Genomic DNA, 24,025 nt, shown 5'->3' with positions numbered 1-24,025 from the left:
AGGTACGTACCTAAGAATGGGATGGTTGTAACTCTTAAAATTCAATAGGAAAACAAACCACCTAATTAAAAAACAGGGGGCAAATGCTTTGAACAGGCACTTCAACAAGAAGATATAGGGATGGCCGATAAGCACATGAAAACATGCTCAACATCATTCATCACTGGGGAAATGTAAATGAAAGCCATAGTGAGATAACAGTACACATCTACTAAAATGGCTAAAATAAAGAAGATGGATATATGAAGAGTTGACAAAAATGTAGAGGAATTGTAACTCTGGTGGGAATGTACAATGATGCAACCACTTTTGAAAACAGTTTATCAGTTTCCTAAAATGTTAAGTGTGTGCTTACAATCTAATCATTTTGCTTTTGAATTCCTTTCTTATTTTTTGTGAATCCTTGAAAGGGACTTAATTTCTTTCTTTACAGTTTATCTCTTTTTTATTACCATAATCAGAAAGAAAAGAAAGATGAAAGTCACTTCTTTCACTTTTGGGGTGGGTTTTCCAGTTCAAATGAAGAAATTTATTTTCACCTAGCTCACTTTCTGTTCAAGTTGTCTTTCTTCTGTATGTAATTTTGTTTAAAGTCTACTTAATATGGGAGACTAAACAAGCCACCAAGAGTAATCAGAGCATGCAGGCAGGTACCTGGCAGCCTCTGGCATCACACAGCCTGTTCAAATCCCAGCTGGGTACTTACTGGTTATGGTATAAGAGAAGTTACTTTACCCCTTTGGCCTCAGCTTCCGCATCAGTATTTGGAAACAATAGCATCTTCCTTGTGTGATTTTTGTGAGGATTAAATGAATTAATCTATGCAAAAGCATCAATACTTAGAGCATTGCCTAAGCAATAAGTGTGCTTATGTGTGTGTTACCTTAAAGTAAAACTCCAGGTTAGTAACTGTCACAGGCACACAGCTCCTTTAAATGTACTGACAATCTTTTAGAGGAGCTGTACATTTTCTAGAATATGTTTTCTAAAACAGCTTCAACAAAACATACTTTTTTGGGGGAAAATAGGGGGTATTTTTCTTTTACTGTCAGTGAGAGTGGCCCAGAGGGTGGTTTCAGTGTATGGTAGCAAGGAAAGTGCTTGCTTGGTTTGGTTTCTTATCTGACATCATCTTAGCAGACCAGAGAAATCTGGTGCAGGTCTCTGCAGTGAGAGTTATCTGTGCTCAAGTCCTGGCTTTGTCACTGTGTCATTTGGGTGAGTGAGAGACCTCATGGAGTCTCCACTTCTTCATCTGTGGAATGGGGATTATAGTAATATCCACCTCACAGGGAAGTTATAGGGATTAGGTGAATTAACATATGCAGAGTCTCAGCACACATGGCTGCTTATCTGTTGTGATTTGTATTATGCTGGGTAACCTTAACCCAGGAGGCTTATCAGGAAATAGAGTGTGTTGAACTAATTAGTAGCTGAGCTATCAATTCTGACTAAAGTGGGGAAATGATCACCAGAAAACACCAACTCAATCTAGTTACTACAGATATTGAGGAGGTCCTACCTAGTTATGAAAACACTCCACAGGGACCTCCACGTAAACCATAGACAATGGTCTACACAGAAGGGTAGAAGGTACAGTACCTCATACTCCAAGTCAGGCCTGTTTGTCAGAAAGGAATAGGTCCATGTTCACAAACTACCTTTCGTAATTCAGACAACATCCTCCACCTTCTGCTCCATTTTTCTGCTATTTTTACTCCATTTCATTATTTAACAAATATTGATAAAAAATTGGCAGAGGTCTAGGTTATTTGAGAGAAATGAATATAATCCCAAACCAGTGGAGAAACAACTGAAATATAATAGTGATACGGGTGTGATGGGGACCGTCATAAGACAGATGAGCTGTGTGTGAGAAAAGGGTGATTTCTCACCAAGAGGCTCAGAGGAAGCTGCATGGAGGAGGTGACATTTATGTTTGGGGCACATGGGAGTGGAGAGAAGGGGAGACCTGGCTTTAGGGGACCACTTGAATATATAACAGTTGCTGATGAGTGGGAGGTTTGGCTGGAAATAAAAGGATGCAAATATGTAGGCATGGAAAGAAAATCATTGTTGTAAAAAAAAAATTTTAGTTCTTGATAAATCTAAGGACAGGCATGTAGGTGTTCATTGTCCTATTCTTTCAACTTTTTTTGAAATATTTTATTTTCTTTCTAGTTTTAAATTTAGCATTTCAGTTTGAGGAGATCCATCTACATGAAATAAGCATGAGAAAAATCTCGTTTGTGCAATTCAAGGGATCCCAGGAAAAAAGAGTTTCCTCCTCCCTACTTCCAAACTGAACTCATTTCTATGACTCTCCTTTCACAATATCTTCTTTGATCATATTTCTTAGCTGCGCTGTCTGCCACTGATAGTTCACCCTGGAATGCAGCATCTTGGGTATATATTGCATTATTTTTAGTCAAAGTGTATTTATTAATCTTAACGATTCCATCTAGATTTCAGCTTTTCTCACTCCTCTTCTCATGCTTATTCATTGACGCTCAGAGACCATAGTCATTCACACTCATGTAGAGTTATGTTTCTTACCTAAAATTTCCAATCTCCTTCTCCAACATCTTAAACAATGTTCACACGAACCTTGGGAATCATTTGGCTTCAGAAAATTCTGTTAAATACCCCTCTGAAAGCCAGTGATTTCAGTGGCTTTCTTTATGTGGAGAAGGGCAGACTCAGGGAATAATATTTCCTTGGCTCTTCCACACTGATTCACAGTGTTCCATCATATGTACCAATTTGTCAATCTCAGAACTAGTGTGAGAATTATCAGAGGGCATATAATTGGATGTGGTTGTGGAAAAATTCTACTGATGGCGAGGTGGTTTCAGTGGGAGTAATCAAGATGTGACTCAGGCACATGTCCTTAGGAACACACTTTTTGTGTAGGATCTAAAAGTTTTTAGCAGTGACAAAGATTCTCCCCTTGACCAAACTCTACTCAGGCTCCCCTGAACTTCTCAACTAGGCCTCCACTTTGGGACCTCCATGCTTGTCTCTGCATTGTCAAATTTTAACAAGAATTCTGCTAATTCAGTTTAGCCAAAATCCCCCACCCTCCATGTTGATCACCATCAGTGTGTAATCAGGTTCCTCACCATCCACCATGCCCCAAGTGATATTTGATCACCCTGGCCTGCCTTCAGCAAGAATCCTGTTAGGTCACTTTACCCAGAATTCCACCTTACCTCTGATGTTTCCCCTAGTAGTTTTTCTGTTGGGACATAAATGCCTATTCTTAGGGATTCTGCACAACTTCCTTAGGCAGTTTCACCCATGTAGGGTAATTCCTCAAGTGTGACACACAAGTATTGGAAGGAGCCATTGGACCTGAAAGGATTATGTAGATGAGAGTGAAGGAGATCTCAATGGGCGGATGAAGAAAGTGTGTGATGGAGTTCTCACAGGACATACACATCACCAGGAAATCCACACTGGATCCATCAGCAACTCCTACTTGCTTGACTTTCAGAGTTCTTCACCATTCTCACCACCTCCACTGTTACTACCCTAAGTTGTGTCTTCATTATTTCTTTCCTGGGACTTTTGCAGTAGCTTCTTAATTGGTCTCCCTGTTTTTGTCCTTGCCCCACCTCAGTCTATTCATAACAGTAAGCACTGCATTTCTGCTAAAACATTCATCACTATTCTGCTCTTCAAAATGCATCGCATCTTATTTAGGTGAAAGTCAAAATCCTCACAATGGTCTAAAAGGTCCTAAGGACCTGATCCCGTGGCCTCATTATCTCTCTGACTACAATTATTACCTGTCTCCTCCTTGCTTCCTCTCATCTTCTTATGAAGGCCTGGGCACATCCCCACCTGAGGACCTTTGCATGTCTGATTTTTGAACTGACATTTGTACTGTGACATGAACATTTGTCTAATTTCAAAAATTTTAAGATCTAGGATCTACCTGCAGAAATGAAGGGCAAAAAAGAAAAACTCCCAAATGCTGTAAATAGCAGGACAAGAAAACAAATAAAAACCAAGTTCATGTATTGAATAATGTTTTTCCGTTCATGCCAACTTTTTGAATGTATATGCATAGTCTGAAGCAGCTTCATAGGTTTCTGTCATTTTTAGGGAGTCATGTTAACAGAGAATAATAACAAATCCATTGTTTTCTTACTCCTATTCTCCAATGATTTGAGAAACAGAAAGGAGTGAGAGGTGATATTCATTCATTGAGTTCTTTAACTCAACCATTTTTTGGACAGTTTTCTACGTTCTACTTGCTGTGCCAGGTGCTGGGGATGCAATAAATAAATCATAGCCCTACTGGGGGAATAGGAGGAAGGAGGACAGGGAATTGGAAACAAGGTCCTGAGTGTGGTGCTTGAGCTGAGCCCCGGTCGCTGAGGCAATGTCATGGAAGTGTGGTCAGTAGGTGTGGGGTTCAGAGGAAGGTCAGGGTAAGGACCTACATGACGTCATAGAACCCATAGTTACTGGGGTCCACATTCTAACTCAAGCTGTGCTGGCTTCAAAGCACTTGCACTCAACCACTGGAGTGTGGGCTTCAGACGGAAAAATCTTCAGGTAGTAGTTATTTAATTTACTCATATCAGAAAGTCAGAGGAGGAACTTAATTTGAGTGTGCTTACTTCATTAAAATGTGATTACTTCATGAAAGACCTTAGCAATCCAATGCCCAAGCTGCATTATGTTTCTCAGCTCCCTTCCTGGTAACAAGAATATAGTGGGAATGTCTGAGTATATATATATATATGTTTGCTTTTTCTTATTGTTAATTTTATTTAGACAATTGGAGATTTCCATGTTGTTGTAAGTAATAACCAAGAGAGGTCCCACCTTAATCCATTTTCCCCCAATGATCATTTCACAATCTATATGTATATCAAAACATCAAGTTGTACATCTGAAATAAACAACATTTGTATTTCTCAATTATATGCAATAGAGCTGAACGAAACCCCCACAACAATTCCAATGTGATAAAATTTCTGAGTGCATACATATTCTCTTTTCTTTATTTCTTCCAAGGCTTTATTGCATAAGCATTATGCAACTCTTCAGCTAACAGTTTGATTTCTCTGCTTCCTTTTGCAACATGAAACGTATCTTTTTACATTATTATTGCATGCCAAACAGAATCTTTGAAAGTCATGTGCATCTTAGTAGAAATATCAAAATTATTTAAAAATCCTTTAGTCAATGCTGTTTATTTGATGGACATTTTCAAAGGTGGTGAGAAGGAGTGAGCGACCAGTCTATATCCTCTCAGAAGGTACACATCTTCTTCTCAGTTTCCTGATGGCTGACTTCATCTCCTGGTTCCTCAGAGTGTAGATCAAGGGGTTCAGCAGAGGGGAGATGACAGTGAAGGTGACGGAGATGGCCTTATCTGTGGGGAGGGCATTGAAGGGCCGGGCATAGACATAGATACAGGGCACAAAGTGCAGGGTCACCACAGTGATGTGTGAGGTGCAGGTGGAGATGGCCTTCCTCCTGCCCTCCCCTGCCTGAGACCTCAGCGTCATTAGGATGACTGTGTAGGACACAAGCAGGAAGATAAACCACAGTGTGGAGAGCAGCCCACTGTTGGAAATCATCAGCAGCTCAAGCACAAAAATGTCAGTATGGGCGAGTTTGAGGATCTGGGGGACATCACAGTAGAAAGTATCAAGAACATTGGGTCCACAGAAGGGGAGGGGCAGCAACAGGGAAATCTGCACGATGGAGTGGACAAAGCCCCCCAGCCAGCAGGCTACAATGAGGGCAGTGCATCGCCCTCTGCTCATGATGGTCACGTAGTGCAGGGGCTTGGAGATGGCCACATAGCGATCAAATGCCATCACCGACAAAGAACATACATCCACCCCTCCAACAAGGTGGAAGAAAAACATCTGAGTGAAGCACCCATTGAAGGAGATGGTCTTTCTCTGTGACAGAAGGTCCACCAGAACCTTGGGAGCTGTGATGGAGGAAAAGCAGATGTCGGCAATAGACAAATTACGGAGCAAAAAATACATGGGGGTGTGAAGGCAAGATTCACAGGTCACCGTGACCATGATGAGGAGATTTCCCAGCAGAGTTGTCACATACACCCAAAGTAGGAAAAGAAATAAGACCCAGTTCAGTTCTTGATTCTGGGTTAGGTCAAGGAAAATAAATTCTTTGACCCTGGTGCAGTTTTTCAGCTCCATTGAATCACCTTCTTTCTCTCACTTTGTTTTCAAGCTACTCCATATGAAAATGTTTGGCTATTTAATTTGTTTTCATTCTAAGCACTAAGAACCCAATTCAGATTGTTCCTCCTGTGGTTCCAGTGTTTACAATTTGTTGACTTGTCCCAATTTTTGAGATTGCCTTCAGTTTCACGATCAAACCAAATTATCACATGCAAAGTTATTCAATAATTCTTTCCCTATAAATCTACTTTTGAAAATAATATCATTTATGTTCAGTAGTTAAAATTCCATAGCATATTTTATTTTATTAATTTATTATAGTTTTTAAATTTTATCATTATTTTTTATTCCACACAAATTTATTGAATGTCTGGAATTGTGTGAAGCACTATATACAAAGATAAGGAAGACATGGCTCCAGCCATTGAGGACTTATTGTTCACAAAGTCAATATTCATATTAGCAAATATTCTGGTGACTTCAAGAGGTCTTGCTTTTTTGAATAAAAGGATGTCATTCAGTTTCTTATTGCAATGTTTCTCTGGCATGAGTCATTTTACTTGCTGTTGGCTGTTTTACATTGAATTTCTTAAAATTGCAGATTGTTCCACGTAGGTAGCTCATTATTGTGATTTCTTTATACTAATCAGATTGTTTGATTAACAATTATTTTAAGATGATTAAAATTTATGACTGGGAAACACATTGAAACAATATGTAAATCCTAATCTCAAAGAATATCTTTACTTTCTTTTATTGAGATAAAAACACTTAAACATGAGACCTACCTTCTTAACAAGATTTTAAGTGCATGAAACTGTATAGCTGCAATATTGTACAGCAATTCTCTACAGCTTATTCACCTTGGATAATATGATGTGATCCTTGCTTGAGTGTCAGGGAGAGAATAAAGATAGTGACCTACTTTCTAGAGGTGGTTCATACTATATCAACCACACTCTCCTCTGTGTCTTTCCATTTGTGGATCTAAGCTAAGAGAGTGGAGGGATCCCACAGCAGTGAGAGATGATGGTATCATTAGAATAATGCCTTTGTTTTTTGGTGAGGATGATTGACCCTGAGCTAACATCTGTTGCCAAGTGGAGCACACGAACTTAACCACTGTGCAACAAGGCTGGTCTCAATAACGCCTACTTTTAATAAGCTGTTATCGATCATTCTCAGGACATTTTACAATTATTATTTGTTCCACTTTGTTCTTAGAAAGTGAACGCTTCTTGCAATTTTAAATGTATTTGGATAAGTTGGACCACATTCTCAAAGTGTTTGCAGGCTAACACATGTGGATGATTTGTATAAATTGATGGACATATTGCAAGATAAACTGTGAAACGTGTCACGAGAGAAGTAGAGGTAGATTTGGGTGGGATAGGAGATATCACGATTTCCAGCAGTAAAAACGGGTACTATTTTTTTTGAGGATTTAGTATGAGTGAAGACTCAAGAAAAGTTGACTTATTCAATTTCCCCACCATACTTTAGTAAGTATTAATGTTATAGTTGTGTTCTTATGGCATATATAATGAATCTATATTTTGTTGAAAGGAAGGAAGTGATGGAAGTAGGAAGGAATAAACTATTTTTACTCCCTTCAATCTTATATGTATAGGATCTAATTTTGTATAACAGGAATATTTGATAGAGTCTGTCTGAAGATAAGAATTTGGCTGAAAGGGGCTTTGGAAACCCAATTTACATTGACTTTGTTCTGAGGTGGACTCACCAACAGCAGCTCAAAGGATCACAGCAAATGAATGATGCCTTCTCTCACACTGCATGGACCACATTTCTGAATCCCTCCTCACACATCACCCCTCTTCCAATAGTTAACACCCACCTTTGTTGTTCCTGTCACTGAGAAGATCATTTTGGCTTTGAAGAATTTAATATACCTGGAAAATATCAAAGTCAAACTATTTGTACATAATCAATCATGACAACTCAATTTCACTATCCATAACCTTTATATTAGCTAAAAGCTTAATGTCTTTACCTCACACCTTTGACCAAAACTCCAACTACAAATAGTAAGTTATTAGATACAGAGCAGAACAGAACACTGGTGACTTTAATTCTTGAAAGTGTTGTTTGTGAAAGCAGAGCCTCTTGGAAGACTAAATATCTTAGTGTCTTTACTCCCCTTTCAGGAGAGAAAGGGCAGATTCAAAGAAATCACAGTTTCAAGAATTTCCACTGTATCCCTGTCTTATGTACAAATCCCTCAGTTTGAGGCTTAATATAAGACTTACAAAGGGAGTGTTATTGGACGAGAAAGTGGAAGTTGGTGCCTGATTCTGCTGTTGGTGATGAGGTTTCAGTGGGAGTTATTAAGAAGCTACTGAAACATGTTCATGTGTAAACACACATACACACACACAGATGGACACATTTTGGTTGGTGTCCAAATTATTTAGAGGCAGTAGAGGAAATCTATCTGTTTATCCATCGCTCAATTAGAACTATTTTAAAATGTGCCAAATACTGTGCCCAAGAGATTACAAGGGTCCAATTTTCATTGCTTGTAAAGCTCAGAGGACACTATATAGAAATGAGTTTCAATTTGACTGTCAAAAACCTAGAAGAGAACTGGACCTAAAATCCTTTGCTCCTAGTCTAGTTTCTAATTATACGCAGAATTGTTATAGTCTCATGATGTTGCTACAAGTCTCCACATGTAGAGAAACATGACTTAGATGATATTTCAGGAATGTAATTTTTCCTGTTTTCCAATGCTCTATTCATATGGAATCTCTCAATGTGGATTACTGCTAGATAAGTTATTATAACTGTCTACAATATTACAATAGTTACTCATTATTAACTCAGATTATTGAATGGTTCTGTCTTATGTAGAATGCGCTTCCACTGTTTCCAGAATGCTGACCGGTTTGGGTTTACTTGATTTTCCATTTTGTTTTAGTACATTAAACTAGTCTACACAGATTAAAAACCACATGAGACAGGTTGTATGTTTGAGATGGGTAATTCTTTTTTCCCTCCTCTTTACTTAGATATTATTGACGTGTATCATTGTGGGTGTTTAAGATATACAATGGTTGATTTGATACATTTATATGTTGCAAAACGATTATCATCATAGTGTTAGCTTATTCCTCATCACCTCACATAATTACTACTTTTTTGTGTATGGTGAGATCATTTAAGATATACTCTCAGCAACTTTCAAGTATTATTAACGATCATCACCATCTGTACATTAGAGCTCCGAACGTATTCATCTTATACTTGGGAGTTTGTACACTTTCACCAACATCTCTTCATTTCACCCACCCCCCAGTACCTGGTAACCACCATTCTACTCTCTGTTTCTGTGAGTTTAGAGTTTTAGTCTACACAGATTTATGAAATAATACAGTATTTGTCTTTCTCTATCTGACTTTCTTCACTTAGCATAACGCCCTCGACGTCCACCTAGTTGTCACAAATGGCAGGATTTTCTTCTTTTTCATGACTGATAATATCCCATGGTATGTATACACCATGTCTTTATCCATTTATCCATCGATGGATGCTTAGACTGTTTCCATATCTTGGATATTGTGAATAATGTTGCAATGAACATCAGAGTGCCAATACCTCTTTAAGATCCTGATTTCATTTCCTTTGGATAAATAGCCAGAGATGGGATTGCTGGCTCATGTGATAGTTTTAATTTTAATGTTTTGAGGAAACTCTATAGTGTTTTCCATAGTGGCTGTACCAATTCACTTTCCCACCAACAGGGCACAAGGTTTTTCCTTTTCTCCACATCTTCACCAACACTTGTTATTCTTGTCTTTTTGATGATAGCCCTTCTTACAGGTGTTAAGTGATATCTTACAGTGGTTTTGATTTGCATTTCTCTGCTGGTTAGTGATGTTGAGCACCTTTTCATATAACTGTTGGCCATTTATATGTCTTGTTTGGAACAATATCTATTCAGGTCCTGTGCCCATTTTTATATCAAATGGTTTGTGCTTTTGCTATTGAGTTCTTCACATATTTTTGATATTAACCTCTCATCCCATATGTGATTTGCAAATATTTTCTCCTATTCTGTAGGTTGTCTTTTCATTTGTTGATTACTTTTGCTGTACAGAAGCTTTTTAGTTTGAGGTAGTCCCATTTATTAATTTTTACTTTTGTTGCTTGTGCTTTTGGTGTAATATCCGAAAAATTATGGCCAAGGCCAATGTCAAGGAAACTTTCCACTATTTTTTCTTCTAGGAGTCTTATAATTTCAGGTTTTATACTTAAATCTTTAATACATTCCAAGTTAATTTTTGTGAGTGGTGTAAGATAGGAGTTTGATTTCTTTATTATGCATGTTGTTATCCAGTTTTACCTAACATTTACTGAAGACAGTATCCTTTCCCCATTGTATATTCTTGGCTTCTTTGTTCATACTTAATTGACTGTGTATGCATGGGTATATTTCTGAGCTCTTGATTCTGTTCCATTGGTCTGTACGTCTGTTTTTATGCCAGTACTATACTGTTTTGATTATTATATCTTTGTAGCATGTAGTGTGAAATCATAAGTGTGATGCCTCCAGCTTTGTTCTTCTTTCACAGGATTGCTTTGGCTATTAGTTGTCTTGTGATACTACACAAATTTTAGGATTCTTTTTCCCTTTCTGTGAAAAATGCTATTGGAATTTTGATATGGATTGCATTGAACCTGTAGATCTCTTTGGGTATCACGGACATTTTAAAATAATTCTTCTAACCCATGAGCATGGAATATATTTCCATTTGTTTGTTTCTTCTTCAGTTTCTTTCATCAATGTCTTATGGTTTTCAGTGAACAGATCTTTCACTTTGTTACTTATGTTGGTTGTGTTTCTTACCCTTTGATGCAATTGTAAATGCAATTGTTTTCTTTTTTTTTAATTGTTTTTAAACATGGTATTTCTATATATTTTATTTACATTTTATTTTTAATTTTTTTTATTGTGGTAACATTGGTTTATAACTATATACATTTCAGGTGTACATCATTATATATTTTGATTTCTGTGTAGATTACAACATGTTCACCGTCCAATGACTAATTACAATTCATCACCACATACATGTGCCTAATTGTCCTTTTCACCCCCCTCCCTCCCCGCCTTCCTCTCTGCTAACCACCAATCCAATCTCTCTTTCTATGTGTTTGTTTTTCATTGTTTTTATCTTCTACATATGAGTGAGATCATACAGTATCTGACTTTCTCCCTCTGACTTATTTCACTTAGCATAATACCCTCAAGATCCATCCATGTTGTCAAAGATGGCTGGATTGAATTGTTTCTTATGGCTGAGTAGTATTCCATTGTGTATATATACCACATCCTCTTTAGCCGTTCATCCTTTTTGGGGCACCTAGATTGCTTCCAAGTCTTGGCTATTGTAAATAGTGCTGCAATGAATATAGGGGTGCATGAATATCTACACATTCGTGTTTTCATATTCTTTGGATAAATACCCAGCAGTAGAGTGGCTGGATCATATGGTAGATCTATTTTTATTTTTTGAGGAATCTCTGTACTGTTTTCCATAGTGGCTGCACCAGTTTGCGCTCCCACTAGCCATGTATGAGAGTTCCCTTCTCTCCACATCCTCTCCAACACTTATTGTTTCCTGTCTTGTTAATTATAGCCATTCTGATGGGAGTGAGGTGATATCTCATGCTCGTTTTGATTTGCGTTTCCCTGGTAGTTAATGACATTGAACATCTTTTCATGTTCCTGTTCGCCATCTGTATATCTTCTTTGGAGAAATCTCTGTTCAGATCTTTTGCCCGTGTTTTAATTGTGTTGTTAAATTTTTGGTGTTGAGATGTATGAGTTCTTTATATGTTTTGGATATTAACCCCTTAATAGATACAGGGTATGCAAATATCTTCTCCCAGTTGTTAGGCTATCTTTTCGTTTTGTTGATGGTTTCCTTTGCTGTGCAGAATCTTTTCAATTTGACATAGTCCCAATTGTTTATTTTTTCTATTGTTTCCTTTGCCTGTTCAGACATAGTACTTGAAAATATGCTGCTAAGACTGATGTCTAAGAGTGTACTGCCTAGGTTTTCTTCTGGAAGTTTAATAGTTTCAGGTCTTTAATCCATTTTGAGTCCACTTTTATGAATGGTGTAAGATAGTGGTCTACTTTCATTCTTTTGTATGTGTATTTAATTATGACATATTTTCTGAGCACCTCCATGTTCTAGACCCTGTGGTTCTAGAGATCCTAAAAGCAAAGAATTCCATTTTCCCTCTTGTCTCATTCCCAATGTCATTTCTGAAACCTTGTCTCACTATAGGTCTATGGATAGTCTCACTTGGATATATGGCACACCTCCCACTTAAAATGTCTAAAATAGATGTGAGCATTGTTATCAAGAATTAAATACTTTCCGTTTGTAGCTGGCACTATCATTCTCCTTGTCACAAGGGCTCAGTTTATCTGAATTATCTATGACACTCTCCCTTACCTCCTCTTCCTTTCTTGTTGGTCTTTTGTAACCCTTCTTGAACAAATAACTTTTAGGTTTCTTTCATGATTTCCAATGATTTTTCATAGTTTATTTATTTATTTACTTATTTTCAGATGTACATCATAATATATTTCAAATTCTGTATAGATTACATCATGTTCACCACCCTAAAACTAATTATAGTCCATCCCCTCACATGTGAGTCTAGTCACCTCTTTTGCCCTCCCCCTCCCCCCTTCCCCTATGGTAACCACCAATCCAGTCTCCAATGCTATGTGTTTGTTTGTCATTGTTTTTATCTTCTACTTATGACTGAGATCATATGGAATTTGACTTTCTCCCTCTGACTTATTTCATTCAGCATAATACCCTCAAGGTTCATCCGTGTTGTCACAAATGGCTGGATTTCATCATTTCTTATGGCTGAGTAGTATTCCATAGTGTATAAATACCACATCTTCTTTATCCATTCGTCCCTTGATGGGCACCTAGGTTGCTTCCAAGTCCTGACTATGGTGTATAATGCTGCAATGAACATAGGGATGCAGGTATCTTTATGCCTTTGTGTTATCAAGTTCTTTGGATAAATACCCAGCAGTAGGATAGCTGGATCATATGGTAGATCTATCCTTAATTTTCTGAGGAAACTCCGTTCCACTTCCCATAGTGGGTGCACCAGTTTGCACTCCCACCAGCAGAGATTTCTCCAAAGAAGATATACAGATGGCCAACAGGCATATGAAAAGATGTTCAACATCATTAGCTATCAGGGAAATGCAAATCAAAACTACAATGAGGTATCACCTCACTCCAGTCAGAATGGCTATAATTAACAAGACAGGAAACAACAAATGCTGGAGAGAATGTGCAGAGAAGGAAACCCTTATTTTTCATAGTTTTTTTCTAGAAACTTGCAGTCCCTGCCCTGATATTAACAAAGGTGTGCAATTCCTTCCTCTTGTGTGTAGGCTGGACTAGTGACTTGCTTCTGGAAGAGAATATATAAAAAGTGACAGGATGCCACTTCCAAGAGTCTTCTTTCCTGCTAACACATTCTCTTCTGCTTTGATTGTTCTCTCTGATGAAGGAAGCCGCCATGTTGGAGAGACCCACAAGACCAGAACCCGAGGAAGGCCTCCAGCCAACAGCCAGTAAGGAACTGAACCCTCAGGCCAATAACTCTTGATTCTGACCACCAACCATGTGAGTGAGCTTGGAAGTAGATCCTTCCTCAGTTAACCTTCATATGACACTGCAGCTCTCAGCTGACACCTTGACATAGCCTTGTGAGTGACCCTGAAGGAGAAGACTTAGCTAAATCTTACCTCATTCCCCACCACACAAACTGCAACTTAAGAAATGTGTGTCGTTATAAGCCACTACATTTTGCATTGATATGTTATGCAGCAATAGATTACTAATACAGTACTAAATTAATAGTTTGCTTTATTGAATAAGAGTAATGTTGACAACATTACCTTTCAGACTTGAAAGAACAGTCACACAACAACAATAACAACAAAACTCTGAAGATCCCTCCAGCCTATAGTTTCGTGACTGGAACTTCATGATGCTTAGAAATAGTTTCTGTTTTGCTGACTATCCTAGAGTCTGAGAAATAAAGTTTCAATAACCTGAACATTCTTTGAATTTCTTGAACAAGTCCATAACAGCAGGATTGCTCCTAAACCAGCCAGTTTGTCTGTATAGATACATTTATTTGCTTATGAAAAACATTGTGCAAGTTTAAAGCCAACCTCTCTTATATAGAAAAAAAATCACAGATGGTAGGAGCAAATATGTGCAACCTTTGTACGATAAGCTAGAATCAGTGTAATATCTAATATTTCTCTAAGAAAATGTCTCCACCTGGAGAAAAATATAGATTAATCCAAATAATTAATTGGTGTCATGTTGAAAGAGAAGTAAATTTAATGGTGTTGTCCTGAATTCCATGCTTTTCATCACTGTGTGTGATCAGATTGTTTTGCCTGTGTAAACAGTCCAAGGCAGCTTCCTGGGCAGCATTTGCTGGGTTTCTGTCATTTGTAGGTCCTATACTTGGGAACATAACTCTGATTGTATAAATCGTTGGTTGCTTAAAATTCCGCCTAGTCACAAAGGTTTTGCTTGAGGTGAAGTCAACAGAGAGATAAGAAAAAGGCATCAATGTGAAAAGTAGGGAGGATTTGAAGAACAGTGATGCCAGAGGAAACATGTAGCCAGGCAGTAAATAGTCATTTGGTCTGCAGATGGATACAGCTGAAGACAAATGTATGTCTTTATTTAATTTTATGCTTGAGGAAGTATGTCTAATATTAGAAAATAGTTCAGAAAATGTTTCAATGATGGGCATAAAGTAGAACACATGAAGGAGCAATCAACAAAGAAGATGACACTCATCTCTACAGGAGCTTCTGCATGATTAAATATTGGTTTATAACTAGCTTATAGAAAGTATGAGGATAAGTTAAGCTTGTCTTCTTGATGAGTCTTCTTTGGACACTCTCCTCCAGTGTTCTATATTTTGGATCCTGACCTTCTAGCCTATTATCATCCTATTTCCCAGGCTTACCTTGATCACCTTTCCCTTCCTTTCAATTAAGTTTCCTTTCCTCATATCTCCTTCTTTTCAGTTTGGTTCTCTGTGAATTCCAAGGTTCCAGTAGTACTTCCAGCAAACATTTCTAGGTGTTAAGAGAATCCTTTTAGAGACAAAATCTTAGTCTTTGTCATGTAATCCAATTGTTATTTCTTAGTAATGAGTCACATATGTGGAAGAGATCGCTGGAGTTCATCATTATTCATGTTCTCCTCTTTTTACTGGGAACAGAGTAGGATTACATTCTCCAGGCTCCCTTGCAGTCAGTTGAGGCCATATGACTACGAGCTGTCCTGCGGAATGTGGTTCAAAAGTGATACATGTTACTTTCAGAATGCCCTATAACTACCCTCCCCCTTCTCCCCATAATTCTTAGTCCTCTTTCCTTTTCTCCATTTTCTGGATGAATGGAGAGGTTTCTGAGGATTTAGAGAGAGCCGGAGTCCAGGATGGAAGAAAAAGATCCTGTTGCTCCTAATTATTGCATGCAATAGCTCTTTCTGAAGACCAGCATTAGTTGGTGACATGAGCAGTAAATAAACTTTTACTGTGGTTAACAACTTCAATTTGGACATTTTTGTCACAGCATTGATGTGTCTGATTAATACATGAGTGCCAGCATCTATGGCTTCAGCTTTATCATGATGGGAGACATTGTACAGTAAAGTCAACAGATTGCCACAAAATACCAGCTGGATTATTAGATAAACCTTCTCCTAGCACCATTCTCATGCCTTATATTTCACAGAGACTAGAAAATTCTGATTTGTTGATTAAATCTTCATGCTTTTATTGCCCTTACTTTTCCTTTTAATGAGGTATAAAGAAGTTTCGAGGTCTTTATGTGAGAGACTATGAGAACCATGAAGAAGAAATGTTAATTGTGTGATGTGATGGAGGTGGTAACTCATGCTATGGTGGTAATCATATTTTCATATATGTTTATCAAATCAGCATGTTGTACACCTTAAACTTACACAATGTTACATGTCAATTATATCTCAACAAAGCTGGAAAAAAAAACCCCAAAATCAAAAAGCAGAAACAATGAGAAATTTGGGCCTGTCCAGTCTGTGATTGGGATAATTCTGCTACATAATTGGGAGTCAGTTGCTTCCCAAGGGAGTGCCTAGCACCTGTCTTTGGTTAAGGCTTTCTCCAGTCCAGGTGAGCTGTCACAGCCTCTACTCATCAGTCTTATTTCTTTATGAATATTCCCACTTACAGCATTACCTCCTTCTGCCCCAGAGGAAACCATGGCCTTGGAATGATTTGGGGATCCTCTCTCCAATAGAAATCAAGGATTTGCATTGCTCAGGAGACCACAGAAGGAGTTCTTTCCAAACTTTTCTTTGAATGGTATTGACTTCATGAGTGTACTACCTCGTGACTACAATGAACTGACTGTCGCATAATGTGGCACACACTTATACCATTCTCTCCCTCTGCACATAGTGATTTCCCTGCTTGGATTGTCCCTCTCTGCCTTTATCCCCTTACTCTCAAATGTCTTCTGAAGTTCTCAAGTAAAGTGACTACAATATTTCCACAGCACTTGGTTCATATCTTCATTAAAGCCTCTTGGAGTATGCATGTAGGTCAGTGACTATCTTTAATCTTCCTGCAGCAGTCTGAATCTTACCACTTTCAGGCATATAATATGTGTTCTGTCAATATTTGTGGGATGAATAATTGAAAGTGGGTAGAGGAAGACATGAATGGGTTTCACCTTAAATAGCATCACCTATAGGTCCCCAGCACGTACTATAGGATCAGCCTCTTTTAAGACGCCATGGTAACCATAGATGCCCATTTGTTTTTCACATTAAGTTGATCTCTTGCCATTTTGAGAAAGTGATATTTAAAATCTATCTTTAAATTTGAGTGTTGTCTCATCCTTATAGAATTTAAACCCTTTCTGAATGTCGTACTTGTTTCTTTGGTTTCCTCATGGCTGACTTCATTTCCTGATTTCTCAGGGTGTAGATCACAGGATTGAGCAAAGGAGAAATGATAGTGAAGTTGAAAGAAATGGCAGTATCTGTGGGGAAGGCAGTGAAGATCCGGGTATAGATATAGATGCAGGGCACAAAGTGCAGGGTCACCACAGTGATGTGTGAGGTGCAGGTGGAGATGGCTTTCCTCCTGCCCTCTCCAGTATGAGATCTCAGTATCATCAGGATGACTGTGTAGCATATGAGGAGCAAGAAGAATATAAACCAACTAAGTAATCCATTATCAGAAATCATCAGGAGCTCCAGAGTGAAGGTGTCAGTGCAGGTAGGTTTGAGCACCTGGGGGACATCACAGTAGAAAGTGTCAAGAACTTTGGATCCATAGATAGGGAGGGGCAGCAACAGGGAAATCTGCATGATGGAGTGGACAAAGCCCCACACCCAGGAGGCCACAACCAGGCTAGTGCATTGTCCCCTACTAACGACAGTCATACGATAGAGGGGTTTTGAGATGGCTATATAGCGATAAAATGCCATCACAGAGAGAAAAAACATCCACACCTCCCAGAAGGTGGAAAAAGAACATTTGAGTGACACAGCCATTGAAGGAGATGGGTTTTCTCTCTGATAGAAGATCAGCTAGGACCTTAGGAGCTGTGATGGAGGAAAAGTGACTGTCAAGAACAGATAGACTGTGGAGCAGGAAGTACATGGGAGTGCGAAGGTGAGATTCGCAGGTAACTGTAACCATGATGAGGAGGTTTCCCATCAGAGTTGTCACATACACCAAAAACAAGAAGACAAATAAGACCCAGCTTAGTTGTTGAGACTGTGTAACTCCAAGGAAGATAAATTCTTTCACTGTGGTATAATTTCCCTGCTCCATTTGGTCACAGATACTTTTTGAAAGGAGATCTTTGCAAGAAATAACAGTGCAGTTAAAGAAAGTGTTGTGAAATCTACTGTTATCTTTTCTGTCACTTGAGTTTGGTGTTTTCCTGGGGAGGAAATTCATTTTCTATGTATGGTTTGTGCCTGCAATTCTGTCTGCTTCCATTAGATGGAAGAGGACCCAGGTATTTGACTCAGTCATCCAAACAGGTCGGTTCTATCACTGTGGCCACTGAAATGCAGGTGACAGGTCTGTGAACCTATTCAACTGTACTTTTACTCTAAAATATGACACAAAGTAGTGAATAATAAGCCTAAGTTTGACATGAGGAACTTTGGTTCACAATAGACACCATCATGAGAATTAAAAGATAACCCACAAATGGGAAGATATTTACAATATATGTAGCTGAGAGAAGATTCACTACCAAAATATATAAAGAACTTCTACAAATCAGTAAAAAGAAGATAGATGAACAAACTGGAAAATGGAAAAAGACATGAACTAAAACTTTACAAAAGAGGATATTTAAATGCCAATTCAATTTCATTCATTATCAGGAAAATGCTTATTAAAATTACAGCAAGAAACTACAACCTACGTACCAAATGGCTAAACTGAAAAAGATGAAAAATACCAAGTGATGGTGAAGATGTGGAACAATTGGACCTTTCATTAGTCTGCTAGTGAGTGTGTAAAATTGGCATAACCACATTGCTGTTTGATGGTATCTGCTAATATTATGTATCTATATCTTTATCTGTAGATATATTTGTATCTATTTAATCATCCATCTTAGAATGGATATGTACACATTGTTAATTCAACTCTTAGCATTGTTATATATATAGGTATACATATATCCATTGTAAGAACAATCTATTTCCCTCCTAGGTAATATGTACATATGTTATATCGACCAGATATATATGCTAGAATATTCATAGTAGCACTGTTTGTAATTGACTCAAAATGGAAAATGACACAAATGCCCACCAACAGTAGAAAAGATAAACAAATTGTTAAATTCACACAATACTATAGAGCAATGGGAATGATCCACATACAGTGCATGAACCACATAAATGAATCTCACAAACACAATGTCGAGGCAAATAGTCCAGTCACAAAAGAGTGTGTAATCTCTTTTTTTTTCATATAAAGAACAAGAAATATATAAAACTAAAGGGAATATGAGGGAGGCTTTTGAGGCATTGATGATGTTCTGTTTCTTGATCTGGGTGCTTGTTACAAATATACGATCAGCTTGTGTGAAAATTCATTGAGCTATACACTTACGTACATTTTTCCATAGGTATGTACATCATCCTTCAGTAGAATGTTAAAAATAATTAATGTGGTCATTTTAATCTCACATCTAAAGAATGACTTTCATTTAAAGTGAAATTTAATTGGCCACCCACTTCATAATGGTTTCTTATAGTTATATTGTAATGGCCCTTACCAGCTACAACCTGAGTTACCTTTTTATCTTTCTCTCACCTGCAGACTTTAGGTCCTCCCAAGTTCTTGTGTTATTCAGGTTGCCCTGATGTCCACATGTAGTTATTTCTCAGATTCCGGTTTTAATTTCTTTCCTGTTTTTTTTCATTTTTCTCTTTAAATCTTAGAAAAAATCCTTAAGAGATAACATTTGCCCAAGCAGCACTCTTTTTTGTTCACACAGAAGAATAAGATAGGAGCCCCCTTTCTGATTCCATTGTCTTCAGTTCAGATTATCTCAGTCTCCCCTCTTTGATGTTTATGTCAACAGTACAGAATGATAAGAGTAAATGATAATGATTGTAGAAGATTTCAGGTCTCTGGAATCTGAGAAGTAAGAATTCCCCACACTATACTTACCATGGCTAGAAAGTGGAGAAATTATCCCCAAAGGAGTCTTCGGTTAATTTGGCATGTAGAAATATATTTTAATTAATGATAGCAGCCCGCTCTAGAATCTTTCTTTTGGATATTGGAATGGTATGTCAGTGGTTTCAAATCTTCTGCTCAGGAAACCGCTGTGACAAGCCTAATAGCTTCCTGTGTTGCCTGTGCTCTCCCTTCCTCCTTTCTTTTTCTGTCCTGTTTCCTTTTTTCTCTTTTCTTTCCTTCATTGTTCCTTCATCTAGATAGTATTTTTATGATTGTATTAGGGTTCACCAGAGACACAGAACCAATAGGATATATATGGATGTGTGAAGGAAAATTATCGTGAAGAACTGGCTCACATGATTGTGGAGGCTGAGAAGTCCCATTATCTGTGGTCTGCAAGCTGGAGACTCCGGAAAGCTGGTGGTGTAATTGAGTCCTAGTTTGATGGCCTGGGAACCAGGGGAGACTATGGTGGAAATCCCAGTCTGAGGGCAGAAGATGAGATGAGATGTCCTAGCTCAAACAAAGAGGCAGGAAAATGGGGATGAACTTCTCCTTCCTCCACCTTTTGTTCTATTCAGGCCCTCAAAAGATGATGTCTACCTTTGTTGAGGAGGCAATTAATCTGCTTTACTTGGTCCATCAATTCAAATTCTAATCTCATTTGGAAACACTATCACAGACACAGCTGGAAATAATGTTTAATCTGGGCACCCTGTCGCTCATCAAGATAACACATAAAATTAACTGTCATAATGACATTGAGATGGTCTTTTTGAGGGAAAGGTGACTCAAATATAGATCCTTTCCTCAGGGGGTTTACAGTTAAGCCAATAAAAGTGTTGCAGGCTGTGGAGTCAGCAGAAAGAAAAGTGAGAAGTTAGAAAATCAAGGAGATGTATAGGAAAATAGTCCCATTTGGGCAAAAATGTTTGTAAACTCCATCCAGGAGGTGTGCTGAACAGTATCATTGTCTCCTACTTGCATTTTGGATACACAGGTGTGGATTGTCTGGAGCTTTTAAGCAATTTAGATTTTACCACTTTCTAGTTGGTGTGACCTTGGGTAAGTCACTCAATACTTGTACCAAACCAAGGAGAAATATATGTGAGGTTCACAGGACAGGATTTGGAGTCAGTTCTCAGCCTGCACCATTATAATTTATCTACAACGTCATGATAATGAGACCTACCTGATACACATTGTGCTCTAAGGAGTAGGTGAGATTGTATGTCTGTTTAGGAAACTGAAAGCAGCTGAGGAATCTGATCTTGCCAATCTCATCAGCCCCAGGTGAGTGCTTCTTTCCTTACACATGCCAGACTCACTTGTGGGGGCTTGTCTGAGATCGGCTCATCTTGCTATTGACCCTGTGTTTCAAAGTCCTCTTCTCAACACTTTGGAGAAAGTGGGAAATGCTCTCTATCCTCTGGGGATGTTTTCCTTTTCTCTGAGGGATTTGAGGCAAGACATATCTTCCAAAAATCAAAGTATTGTTATCACACACCTGCTTATAAATAAAATTTTCTTTGGAGTTGTAAATATAGATATTTATATTATCAAACTTTACAGAAAGAAAATAAATTATAATCCCTAAATGCAAACCCAGTCACCTGTCTATCAGGTCGCTGGAGCAGGGGAGGCTCCATGAAACTTTCAAGGTCTCTGCATTATGGAAATGTGGGCAGAATGATGGAGCTCTGCTTTGCTATTTTCCTTGCTTTAAGAAAACATTTGTGGAGTGATTCTTATGCAAACTGCTTAATTTTATTGCTTCCAAAACCTATCATATCCATGGGAAAATGATATTATTGTCTTGATTTTATAGATGAGGAAACAGAGACACACAATGATCAAGTAACTTGCTCAAGGCCTCACAGCTGGTAGAGCTAGTCTCTGTCAATGATTCATTTTATTCCAAAGACTTATGCTCTTAACTACTGCAACTATAGTTCTTCCCAGTGTTGATCTGCCTTCCCAGAAAATCCTGTGAAGAAAAATCTCAGGAAAATCTTTCTCAAATCAAGTGAAAGTGGTATGTGGGTGTAAGAAGCCTGCACAGGGTGAGTGAGAGGTATGGCTGAGAGTAATGTAACATGAGAGGACATCAGAGGTGGCCTTGAAAAGAGACAAAAGCAGAGTGTGAAAACACAAACTTTCTAGTCTTTAGAGGCATCTCCACCAAGAACCTGGATCAACTACGTAGTGTTCCAGTGGCAGGGGAAGAAATGAGTTCTGAGTAGCATTTCCTCAAACATGAACTCCTGTTGAACATAATTGATCTGGTGGGTTCCTATGGATGCTGTCTTTTTACAAAGAGTGGGAAGGATACTGTGAAAGTCTAGGATTAGGTACGTTGCATTGAAACTCATGCACCATAGAGAGAGAGAGGGGGGAAATGGATAAAGAAATACTATTTGATGTGTTTTTGCAAGGTCAAAATAAGGATCACGAGGATTTCTTAGAAGTCACCCTAAAGGGGACCATCCTTTGTGATGAGGATTTTTAGGCTGCTTAATTTTAAAATGGTTTATGATGAGGATTTTTAGGCTGGTTACTTTTAAAACTGCAGATGAGAAGCAGGCTCTGAGGACTGGAATTTTGCTTGCCCTTTTGAGACATTTGCATTTGTGAAGGAAGGGGGGGTGACCTTGTAGGGACCCGAAATTGGCCACCCCAAGATATGTCTCTTTGGCATCGGGATTGTTTGGGCTGATTGCTTTCGATAAACTGGGACAGGGAAGGAGGCTCTGGGGAATGGAACTTGCCCTTGTTGGGACACATTTACATTTGTAAGGTAAATCTCTATCTGTAAAAGGTGCCTCCCTCTCTGTACCAGGAAGAAGAAGAGAGATGACCTTGTCCCTAGAAGCTCTTAATGGGGAAGGCAAGAACTTAAGTTGGTTGCTGTCTGGCAATCTCATGTAACTGGTTTAGGGTGGTGGCGTCTAACCTTTCTAACCTTTACTTAATCCGATTTGATTCTTGTCTAAAAGTCATGGGATCACTCAATGACCAGACCCCACCTGCACTGATACCATTTTAACTTTTTTTTCGTATTCTTTCCTTTGTCTTGTAAAGAGATGAATCATATATCTATGCCTTAAATTTAGCTCTAACCCTCAACTGGGGGCAGCAGAAGCTCTGACTGCCCATGGGTCCTGTCCCCATGCTATTCCACACTATTCTCTAAATAAAAGAGCACTACTGCCAGATCTTGAGAGTCTAAGAAATCTTTCTTTCGACTCCTCAGCTCACCGACCCCGCATCATTTCGGAAACAAGCTTATCAAGCATCTTGGAAAGAACCTGCAAACTGAGTGTAATCCCCATACCCCAGCTTCCCACTGGACAAGGCTGCTCTTTTTTTGCTTTCTTATTATTGGAAAGCCTCTACTCTTGATTGAATCCCTAAAAGTTTTAGGAGTATTATTCATATTCAGTAGGCCATGAGGGCATAGATAAACTAGCCATTAAAACACCTTGATTAAACTCCCAAACTTCCATTCCCAGCCAAGCAGCAAAGCTGACTAGGCTGCACATAATGAATTCAGGTATTGCTGTCTTTGAGTGCTGTTTTTCCAAGGCAATCGCCCTCCAGAGAGCTGGGGACATTAGCAACTTCTCAATTGCCTTACAAACACCTCCAACCTCAACTTTCTGGCAAGTAGAACGTATCACATCCCCTGGAACCAAGTGACCCTCTTCCAATATTTTACAAGCCACGCCTCCCCTCTTCCTAGTAGTGAAAAACTACCTCTTTTCTTTGCTTCATTAAGAGTTTTGGTTTCAACAGGAACATTCCACACAATTGCAGCATTTCTGAAAACTCAACTCTAACAGATTTTCAGTTTCAGACGTTCACAAACACCAACACTATCTGATGTCAGTCTCCAAGTGAGAAACTGATCTTCTTATAATGCTCCAACTGCATCTTAGAGGAACTGAGTTCTGGGAAAATTCTATGTTTAATAGAAATCATACCTCAAGCTAGTGATTTTGCTATCTTCTTCCTTCAGACAGGAAAAG

At 38.5% G+C, this 24,025-nt stretch overlaps 1 protein-coding gene and 1 pseudogene across 1 annotated transcript; both read right to left on the bottom strand.

Annotated features, from left to right (window-relative positions):
• Nucleotides 1-5,258: 5,258 nt before the first annotated feature.
• Nucleotides 5,259-6,194, bottom strand: LOC106823273 (olfactory receptor 4D10-like). The gene has a single exon (XM_070503748.1). It carries the CDS (start codon nt 6,192-6,194, stop codon nt 5,259-5,261), a length of 936 nt encoding a protein of 311 aa, XP_070359849.1.
• A 10,988-nt stretch (nt 6,195-17,182) lies between these two features.
• LOC123277794 (olfactory receptor 4D9-like) lies at nt 17,183-18,116 on the bottom strand (annotated as a pseudogene).
• Nucleotides 18,117-24,025: the final 5,909 nt, after the last annotated feature.

Source organism: Equus asinus, unplaced genomic scaffold (genome assembly GCF_041296235.1).
Source record: "Equus asinus isolate D_3611 breed Donkey unplaced genomic scaffold, EquAss-T2T_v2 contig_800, whole genome shotgun sequence".
Lineage (NCBI taxonomy): Eukaryota > Metazoa > Chordata > Mammalia > Perissodactyla > Equidae > Equus > Equus asinus.
The sequence above is the reverse complement of the archived record's forward strand: the minus strand, read 5'-3'. Positions and strand labels throughout refer to the sequence as shown.

Bases quoted from the DNA above. Each gene is read 5' to 3' on its own strand.
- LOC106823273 (XM_070503748.1), bottom strand. From the start codon at position 6,194: ATGGAGCTGAAAAACTGCACCAGGGTCAAAGAATTTATTTTCCTTGAC.